The 10023-nt window shown below is 45.6% G+C and overlaps 1 protein-coding gene across 1 annotated transcript; it reads left to right on the top strand.

Moving 5' to 3' along the window:
• The first annotated feature begins 4397 nt into the window (after positions 1 to 4397).
• On the top strand, positions 4398 to 9796 carry LOC125425545 (immunoglobulin J chain-like). Its single transcript, XM_048483133.1, has 4 exons — positions 4398 to 4585; positions 5933 to 6065; positions 7720 to 7800; positions 9109 to 9796. The coding sequence occupies exons 1-4, from the start codon at positions 4522 to 4524 to the stop codon at positions 9311 to 9313; spliced, it is 483 nt and encodes a 160-aa protein (XP_048339090.1). The 5' UTR covers positions 4398 to 4521; the 3' UTR covers positions 9314 to 9796.
• Positions 9797 to 10023: the final 227 nt, after the last annotated feature.

The raw sequence follows: 10023 nt of genomic DNA, 5'->3' as shown, positions 1-10023 counted from the left end.
CACTGGTCCCAAAACGGATCCTTGGGGGACACCACTCCCGACATCTCTCCATTGTGAGAACTTCCCATTTACACCCACTCTTTGTTTCCTGTTTCTCAACCAGTTTTTAATCCATAGGAGGAGTTCCCCTCTTATTCCTTCATTGCTGAGTTTTCTCAACAGTCTCTGGTGAGGAACTTTGTCAAAAGCCTTTTGGAAATCCAAGTAGACAATGTCCACCGGTTCACCCCTGTCCACATGCCTGTTTACACCCTCAAAGAACTCTAGTAAGTTTGTAAGACAGGATTTGCCTCTGCAAAAGCCATGCTGACTCTTTCTCAGCAGGTCTTGCTTTTCTACATGTTTTATAATTTTATCTTTAATGATAGATTCTACTAATTTACCAGGAAGAGATGTCAAACTGACTGGCCTGTAATTTCCCGGGTCCCCCCTAGATCCTTTCTTAAAGATTGGTGTGACATTGGCCATCTTCCAGTCTTCAGGGATGGAGCCTGATTTCAGGGATAAGTTGCATATTAAAGTGAGAAGATCAGCAATTTCATGCTTGAGCTCTTTAAGAACTCTTGGGTGAATGCAATCTGGGCCAGGGGATTTGGTAACATTTAGTTTATCAATGGCTGCTAGAACTTCTTCCTTGTCTACCACTATCTTCGCTAGTTCCTCGGATTCGCCTCCTAAGAAGCTTGGTTCAGGTGCAGGAATGTTCCTCACCTCCTCTTGGGTGAAGACAGATGCAAAGAATTTATTCAGCTTCTCTGCAATCTCCCTGCCATCTTTTAGCACACCCTTTGTTCCTTTGTCATCTAACGGGCCTACCGCTTCCCTTGCTGGCTTCCTGCTTTTGATGTACTTGAAGAACTGTTTGTTGCTGGTCTTGATGTTCATAGCCATGCGTTCCTCATAATCCTTTTTTGCCTCCCTTACAGCTAACTTGCTTCTCTTTTGCCACCATTTGTGTTCCCTCTCATATTCTTCATCAGCCAAACTGGACTTCCATTTTCTAAAAGACATTTTCTTTTTTCTGATAATTTCCTCAACCTCTCTTGTTAACCATGGTGGCTTTCTTTTGGACTGGGTGCTGCCTTTTCTAACCTGTGGAACACATTCCAGCTGAGCTTTTATGACTGTGTTTTTAAATAACCTCCAAGCATCCTGGACAGTTTTGACTCTCTTGATTTTCCCTTTCAGCTTCCTGCGCACTATCCCCCTCATCTTTGAGAAATTTCCCTTTCTGAAGGCGAATGTAACTACATTAGTAGTTGCCACTTGTTCGCATGCTGAGATACTGAATCTGACAGCATTGTGGTCGCTGTTCCCTATCGGCTCAACAACACTGACTTCCTGCACCAGGTCCTGGGTCCCACATAGAATTAGATCTAGGATCACCTCTCCCCTGGTTGGTTCCACAACCATCTGCTCTAAGCCACAGTCATTTAGCATATCCAGGAATGCTCTCTCCTTACTATGACCTGAACATGCATTTTTCCAGTTTATATGGGGATAGTTAAAATCACCCATTACCACTACATTTTTGTTTTTGTTGGCCTCTCTAATTTCTTTTTCCATCTCAGAATCCTCTTGTGCACTTTGGTCAGGGGGACGATAATATATTCCTAATATTAAACTGTCCTTCACACCTGGTATTGATATCCACAGTGATTCTGTAGGGGAACCAGCTCCCCTTGCATTGTCTATTTTATGTGATACTATGCTCTCTTTGATGTAAAGGGCAACTCCACCCCCAATGCGCCCTGTCCTATCCTTCCTATAGAGCCTGTAGCCTGGTATAACAGCATCCCACTGGTTCTCCTCATTCCACCATGTCTCTGTAATGCCCACTATATCAAAGTCCTCCTTCAAAACTCTGTACTCTAGCTCCCCCATTTTAGGTCGAATGCTTCTACTATTAGCATAGAGACACCTGTATACCCTGTCTCTGTCCTTAACCTGGGATTTATGTGCTTTACCCTCAAGTCTTTTGTAGACACTATCTCTTGTCACATGCACATTGCTATGTTCCTCGCTTGTATGTGGTTGATTTAGAAAAACCTCCCTCTCTGTCTGCATCCCCATAGATACTGTATTCCAAACCGAAGTCACCTCAGCTCCTGTCGGCTTTCCCCCAGTGATCAGTTTAAAAGCTGTTCTGCCACCTTTTTAATGTTGAGCGCCAGCAGCCTGGTTCCTCTTTGGTTAAGATGAAGCCCGTCCCGTTTGTACAGGCCTACCTTGTCCCAAAAGGTTCCCCAGTTCCTGACAAATCTGAAACCCTCTGCCTTACACCACCTTCTCATCCACGCATTGAGACCCTGTATCTCCACGTGCCTAGCTCGCCCTGCGCGTGGAACGGGTAGCATTTCTGAGAATGCCACCTTGGAGGTCCTGGACTTCAACCTGTTTCCTAGCAGCCTAAATTTAGCTTCCAGAACCTCCCGGCTACATTTCCCAATGTCGTTGGTGCCAATGTGGACCACAACTGCTGACTCCACCCCAGCACTGTCTAAAGCCTATCTAGACGAAGCGTGACATCCGCAACCTTCGCACCAGGCAGGCAAGTCACCATGCGGTCATCACGCCTCTCACAAACCCAACTCTCTACATTTCTAATGATCGAATCACCCACTACAAGGAGCTCCCCACCTCCCCGAGGGGTATCCTCAGTGCGAGAGGATAGCTGATCACCAGTTAAGGAAGGGATCCCATCTAAGGGAGCATCTTCCCCCACCTCAGACTGGCACCCTCCATCCCCAAGGCCTTCATTCTCCATGACATCTGAAGAGATGTCACCTTGGGAGTGGGACCCGGCTGTTAGGTCCCTGAAAGCCTCGTCTGTCACCCTCTCTCCCTCTTTCAGCTTCTCCAGGTCTGCCACCTTGGCTTCAAGAGAACGCACACGTTCCTTGAGTGCCAGGAGCTCATTGCAGCGAGGGCACACCCACGACTTCTGTCCTAGTGGCAGATAATCATACATGTGACACTCAGAGCAAAACACTGGAAAGCCCCCATCCCCCTGCTGGCTTTCTGCCTTGTCCAATTCTTCTTTGCAAGTGGGTTGGCTCCTGAAGACTCCAAGGGCTTGGTGAACAGGATTCAACATGATGAAGGTTTCCAGGAGAACTCTCACCCATTACAAACATTAAAAAACCCTGAAACAATAAACTCCAATATTTACAACATAGCAAAAATAAACAATTACCTTCCCAGTAGTTCCCAACAACATTGCAGTTACCTTAACAAGGTGTTAAGGGCTTATACAAACCAAGGTCCGAGTCTGGTAGCCTTGTCTCCTCCAAACTACATGAGCTCTGCAGCCTCCTGCTGCTTTGAGTCTCCACCCTTTTCTGGGTCAACCCAAAAATCTAAAATTCCTGTCTGCATGCCCTGGGCCCCAGGGTTCAAAGATCCAGGTTTTTCCTACACTGCAAAAATATCCCAAAGTTCAGCATCTCTCTTTTCCTCATGGGAAGATAGGATTGATGATAAGTGATTCCAGGGAAAGTAAAGAACTGTGCCCCAGAACACAATTGAGAGACGTGTGTGTGAAGTCAAGTCACAGCCAAGTTATGGCAATCCTGTAAGGTTTTCAAGGCAAGATACTACGGTATTTTAAAAACTCTTTTCAGGATAAAGATGACAGGAGATTTGAAGTGAGCTAACAATTTAACCCATATATAAGGAGGTTCTTTTGTACTGTGATGATAGGGTAGCCAACCTCCAGGATTTCTCCTGAAATTACAGCTAATCTCCAAATGACAACAGATTACAACCGTTCCCCTGGAAACAATGACCGCTATCGAGAATGGACTTTATTTCGTTATGCCCCACTGAAGTCCCTCTATTCCTTAAATTCCACCATAGATTCTAGGTGGAATTGCACCCCCAGATTCTCCCTCTGCAGGCACTGCTCCCGAATCTCTAGGAATTTCTCAGTCCTAGACGATGGCTATTGATTTTGATTGGTTTAAAAGGGGTGATTCAATTTAAGATAACAAGACTCTGCAACAATCCTCATGTCTGAATTTTGGTAGGTACTTTTAAAAAATGGACTTAGCAGATCTGATCTTTGAAGACCGGATTCATAATTCAGCTGCACATGCAGTAGAAGGAGTAAATTCAGGGGACAGCAAAATTGTAGAGGGGGGGGGGGGCAACGAATCAGCAAGTAATTAAACAGTTGCTTTCCCAATATTTGTGGAAATGTTGTGCTCCTGAGGCAAAAATGTCTTTTAAACTGGCAGGTGAAAAAACAGCAGTCTGTTGAGAAGGCAAGCCAAGAGATCTTTTTTGAAGAGTGTAATAATAACCACCAGTGGAGTTTTCGAAGAATGGGGATTTCACCCCTGATCTGGCAAGCCAGCATTGACTTGTGGTTTCGTTACCTCTGACCACACCATCTGTTGCCGGCCGCCTTCGCTGGCTTTGATCCACGCTGGCAATTCATCAGAAACCGGCTGTGCTTTAGCTCGGCGTGGTACCACTGAGAAGCGCATCCCAAAGAGCTTCCTACAGAAAGGTTTAAAGATGAAGATCTCTTGGCTGGCCTGTGGAACCCTGGCAGTCTTCTGGGGAGCAGTTCTCGGATCAGGTACGGGGCAGCCATTTGGAAATCATGTCTAAACAAAACTCTTTGGTGTCTGCATGAAACTGCTATTAATTGGCGCATAGTTGTTGGTTTTTTTACTAGGATGTCCTGACTGGAATTTTTAAAATATTGAATGATGGGAGGAATGTTCAGTCTGTCGGCACTGAGAGCCAGCGTTGTGTAGTGGTTAAGAGCAGGTGGATTCTAATCTGGAGAATTGGGTTCCCCACTCCTCCACATGAGTGGCAGAGGCTTATCTGGTGAACCAGATGTGTTTCCACACTCTTACATTCCTGCTGTGTGACCTTGGGCTAGTCACAGTTCTTCAGAACTCTCTCAGCCCCACTTACCTTACAAGGAGTCTGTTGTGGGGAGAAGAAAGGAAAGGTGGGATCTAAATCCCAATTCCGAATACCTTGCATTCGGATTCATTCATATTCGGGCAGGACATATTCGGCCGATCTGTGCCCAAATATGCCCGAATTCGCCCAAATTCGGGCCAAATCCAGTATTTGTTGCACCTGAATCTTCAAGCCTAGTGGCTATTGTCAGACTAGGTATATGGGAAACCCAAGTTCAAATCCTAACAGCTAGCAAGCTCGATAGGATGGTGTTTGGCCAGTCATCCTCTCAGCCTTATCTCGGGTTGCCAAACTCCAGGTACAATCTTATGTTTTCCCAGAATTATGACTGATCTCCAAACTACAGAGATCTGTTTACCTGGGGGGAGGGCAGCTTCAGAGCACAAACTCTATGACATACTAGAAATTCTAGGTGAAACCCCTCCCAAAATCCCCCCTTCAACAGTCACTGCCCCTAAATCTCCACATCTTTCACAGATGGGAATTAGCAACCCTAGTCTTACCACACAGTTTCTGTCAGGATAAGCTATACTCAAATCTGTGCAGGAACAGCAGAATAAAAATGGGCTTGATACATTTTTTAAAGCCAAACATTGAATTTTAGCTCTCTCACAGTTTCTACTATGTTTTTAAGTCAGCATAAGGAAGTAAATCTGTGGGCTGGAAGGCTGAATAGAGCAAAGGAAACCCAAGTTTGTTACTCTTGTTTAATGAACTGTTGCTTGCTTAGTAAGAAGGAACATGATAAATGCTTGCAGGGAGATGAAGAAGCAAGGATCATCCTTTCCTAATGCCCAGGTTCAACTTCTGGAATCTCAATTTTTAAAAAGACATTAGCCAGAAAGTCTAGGAGATACTCTGCTCTGCCTGAATCCCTGAACAGTGGCCGGCAGTTAGCAAAAAAGACTACTTCACACATCTGGTGAAATGCCACCTAAACGTTCTTGTTTCACCTCATGACCAACACTTTTTTTGTTGTTATTGGAAGATTATGACTATGCTCTCGATGATGAGACAGTCCTGGTTGACAACAAGTGCAAGTGTGTAAAGGTGACGTCAAGCTTTGTCCCTTCCAAAGACAATCCTGAAGAAGAAGTCTTGGAGAGAAACATCCGGATCATGTAAGCAGCACCCTGCTGTGTTTCCTTTTCTTTTTTTCTCCCCTGTACCATCCTGTGAGAACCAATGTGGCATCGTGGCTGAGGCAACTCTAATCTGGAGAACTGTGTTTGATTCCCCACTCCTCAACATGAGCAGTAGATTCTGATCTGGTGAATTTAGCTTGATTCCCCACTCCTCCACATGAGCAGTAGATTCTAACCTGGTGAATTTAGCTTGATTCCCCACTCTTCCACGTGAGCAGTAGATTCTAACCTGGTGAATTTAGCTTGATTCCCCACTCCTCCACAGGAGCAGCAGATTCTGACCTGGTGAATTTAGCTTGATTCCCCACTCCTCCACATGAGCAGTAGATTCTAATCTGGTGAATTTAGCTTGATTCCCCCCTCCTCCACAGGAGTGGCAGAATCTAATCTAGTGAACCGAGCTCAATTTCCGACTCCTCTACATGAAGCCCGCTGAGTGACCTTGGGCCAGTCACAGTTCTCTCAGAACTCTCTCAGCCCACATGGTGGCAGGGAATGACAAACCATCTCGGAATGTCTCCAGCCTTGAAAACCTTAGAGGGTCCTCATAAATCAGCTGTGACTTGATGGTGCTTTCCACCACCACCACCACCACCACCACCACCACCATGTACAGACAACCTGTGCAGCATAGGGAAACAGAAAATACACGGTCCTTCCATTTGAGAGGGATTATCTTTCCTCTCTCCTCATGTAGTAGGTCGCCATCGTTAATTTTGATATTAGGATGCTGCATTTTAATGGGGTTAATTTTAGCATATAGAGCTATATTTAACTTTGATTTTATTTGTGCTCTATTTGTTTGTTCTGCTCGCCGCCCTGAGCCCTTCGGGGGAGGGCGGTTTATAAATACAATTAATAATAATAATAATAATAATAATAATAATAATAATAATAATAATAATAATAATAATAATGTGCAGCTTCTGTGAACTTGGCCTCTCTTCTACACTAAACAGTGAGGGGAAATGGGACAGAAGAGGAGCAGGAAGGATATGATGACAAGAGGAGGCCGTGGTCTCTTTTTCTCTTCTCTGTGGCTATGAGCAGTAGCCATGTTAAGCTGTGGCAGTAACATTGCTGCCCTCCAGGTGGTAACTGGAGATCTCCCACTATTACAACTGACCGGCTTCAGGGGAGAGAGATCAATTCCCCTGGAGAAAATGGCCACATTGGAAGATGGGCTCTCTGGCATAGGATTGTTGTTCTGAGGATGAAATGGAGGAGAGCATAAGCATAAGCATTTTATTGTCATTGTGCACGCAAACGAAATTTACAGCAGCATTCCTCAATGCACACAATTTCAGACTCATACATCATCCTCATTTTCCCCTTCCTCCACCCATCCCTACACAGCCCCAAACACATCAACACGAAGCCGCGGAGTTTAGCATAGCCACAGCTCTAGAGTAGAAGCTGTCTCTAAGCCTCTTTGTCCTAGTTTTGATAGACCTGTATCGTCTGCCAGATGGTAACAGTTCAATTGTGTAAGCCAACAATTGTGTAAGCCAACTTGGACAACTTGGGTCCCCATTAAGGGGAAAGCTGAGGTATAAGTGACTGAAATAAATAAATAAGCTTCATTCCCCTGGAAGGACCTTGTCGATAACCTTTTTCTTGGCTTCTCCAGAGTTCCTCTCAAGAGCAGGGAAAACATCTCGGATCCCACCTCGCCAGCAAGGACCAGATTTGTCTACAAACTTTCCAAACTGTAAGTGTTTCTACCTCACTGGAGTCCTTCCCCCTGTCTCAACCTGCCTTCCCCAAGCTGTATCCCTAAATCTCCAGGGATTTTCCATCCACAGCTGCCAGTACTACACAATAATGTCCTTGTTTTATCACTGTGGGCATCCGTGCGATCAGTCACCCACACAGCCATTCTTGAGCTGACGGGTTGAAAATGTTACAACCTGTTGAGAGTGTTGGACGGAAAGTGTTAAAATAACACCAATGCACCTGAAAGTAAATCGAACAGAAAACAGAAGACAAAACCACCCGTTATGCAAAAATGTGTAGCAAACCCTTTGACTCCCAAGTTACAGGATGTGGCTGTTTGGGGGCAGAGAAGCAGAAGGACTAAAGAAGGGGATATTTCAACCCTTATTCTCTCCTGGTTGTCTGCTGCTGAAAATTGCCTCAAACTGTTCCACCCGCCCTTTGTAGGGTTGCCAATTCTGGGCTGGACAATGCCTGGAGATTTGGGGGAGCCTGGAGTTTAGGGAGAAATGAGACCTTCCATCAAATCCACTTTCCAAAGAGAGAGCCAGTGTGGTGGAGTGGTTAAGAGCAGGCGGATTCTAATCTGGAGAACCGGGTTTGACGCCCCACTCCTCCACCTGAGTGGCAGAAGCTTATCTGGTGAACCAGATGTGTTTCCACACTCCTACATTCCTGCTGGGTGACCTTGGGCTAGTCACAGTTCTTCGGAACTCTCTCAGCCCCACCTACCTCACAAGGTGTCTGTTGTGGAGAGAGGAAGGGAAAGGAGCTTGTAAGCCACCTTGCAAGAAAAGTGGGATATAAAGTCAAATTCCTGCTGCTGCTGCTGCTGCTGCTGCTGCTGCTTCTTCTTCTTCTTCTTCTTCTTCTTCTTCTTCTTCTTCTTCTTCTTCTTCTTCTTCTTCTTCTTCTTCTTCTTCTTCTTCTTCTTCTTCTTCTTCTTCTTCTTCTTCTTCTTCTTCTTCTTCTTCATCATCATCATCATCATCATCCCCATGAGGTATAACCAGTGGTGGGATTCAAATAATTTAACAATTTATTGTTTACAAGCACCATTTTAACAACCGGTTCTGCCGAAGTGGTGCGAACCTGCTGAATCCCACTACTAAATATAAACCAACAGGCTATGATTTGAACAAAATTTGGCAAAATTAATCCATGATGGCAAGAGGGTGTTTAAAAAACAAAAACAAACAGGTGCAAATTCGGGTTGCCTTTCACACTGTGGAATACTCATCGCAACTGTGGATTTCGATAGGCATATCAGCTGACACTCTTCCTTGAACAATCTCTCTTCCAGCTGTGACAAGTGTGACGTGGCGGCAGCCAACATGGGTGACCAAGGAATTGTTGCTGGGAAGAGAGTTCCGCGCTCTGACCCGGATGAATCCTGCTATACCTACGACAGGAACAAATGCTACACGGCCTCAACTCTGTTCTCACATGAGGGAAAGACCCAGCCCATTACGACAGCTCTCACCCCTGAATCGTGTTATCCTGATTAGAAATAAGCTGTAACATCAGACCTCACAGGCAGACCTACACTGCACGCTTCTACTGGTTTTAAATTACTGGTATGGCTTCCCCTCCAAATATTCTGATGTTGATAGTTTGTTGAGTGTGTTATAGGTGGCCAACTTTCTAGAGATCTCTCAGAATTACCATTGATCTCCAGACTGCAGAGAGATTGGTTGCCTGGGAGAACTGGGCAACTGTGAATGGTGGATTGTTTGTCTCAATACCTAGCTGAGGTCACTCCCCTTCCCAAACCCCGCCCTCCTCAGGCTCCACCCCCAAATCTCCAGGAATTTCCCAGTTGGGAGTTGGCAACCCTAGCGAGAATTCACAAAGACTCCACAACAGAGAAAGGGGGAAATGTAGCCCGGTGAAAAATCTAAGTCCCCTCCCCTCCCCCCCCCCCGTATGGGCGGCTGCCCTCCCGCACCACGACCAAACACCTTTTTTTGCACCAGGTCTTGAAGTCAGTGTATGGGCCCGGGGGGAAGGAGGAGGTGTTTGGGGCGATTTTCCATCCCCCACGTGACTAAATGGCCCCAGCCCAAGGACATTTGACCCCATATGTCCCCCTGGGCGGTACGCCCCTGTTCCACAATCCCCTCTTAATGCAACAGGTGAGCTGAGGTTCAGAAAATAGATATTACATCAATTTAAGTCTGTGGTGTCAACATACAACAATTGTTACTGGCAAGGGTTG

The sequence above is a fragment of the Sphaerodactylus townsendi genome, unplaced genomic scaffold, assembly GCF_021028975.2.
Source record: "Sphaerodactylus townsendi isolate TG3544 unplaced genomic scaffold, MPM_Stown_v2.3 scaffold_736, whole genome shotgun sequence".
NCBI lineage: Eukaryota > Metazoa > Chordata > Lepidosauria > Squamata > Sphaerodactylidae > Sphaerodactylus > Sphaerodactylus townsendi.
This window is presented reverse-complemented; position numbering and strand designations above follow the sequence as displayed.

Coding starts and splice junctions, on each gene's coding strand:
- LOC125425545 (XM_048483133.1), top strand. CDS start 4,522: ATGAAGATCTCTTGGCTGGCCTGTGGAACCCTGGCAGTCTTCTGGGGA. Junction 4,586..5,932: donor GGGAGCAGTTCTCGGATCAG/GTACGGGGCAGC, acceptor TGTTATTGGAAG/ATTATGACTATGCTCTCGAT. Junction 7,801..9,108: donor GTCTACAAACTTTCCAAACT/GTAAGTGTTTCT, acceptor TCTCTCTTCCAG/CTGTGACAAGTGTGACGTGG.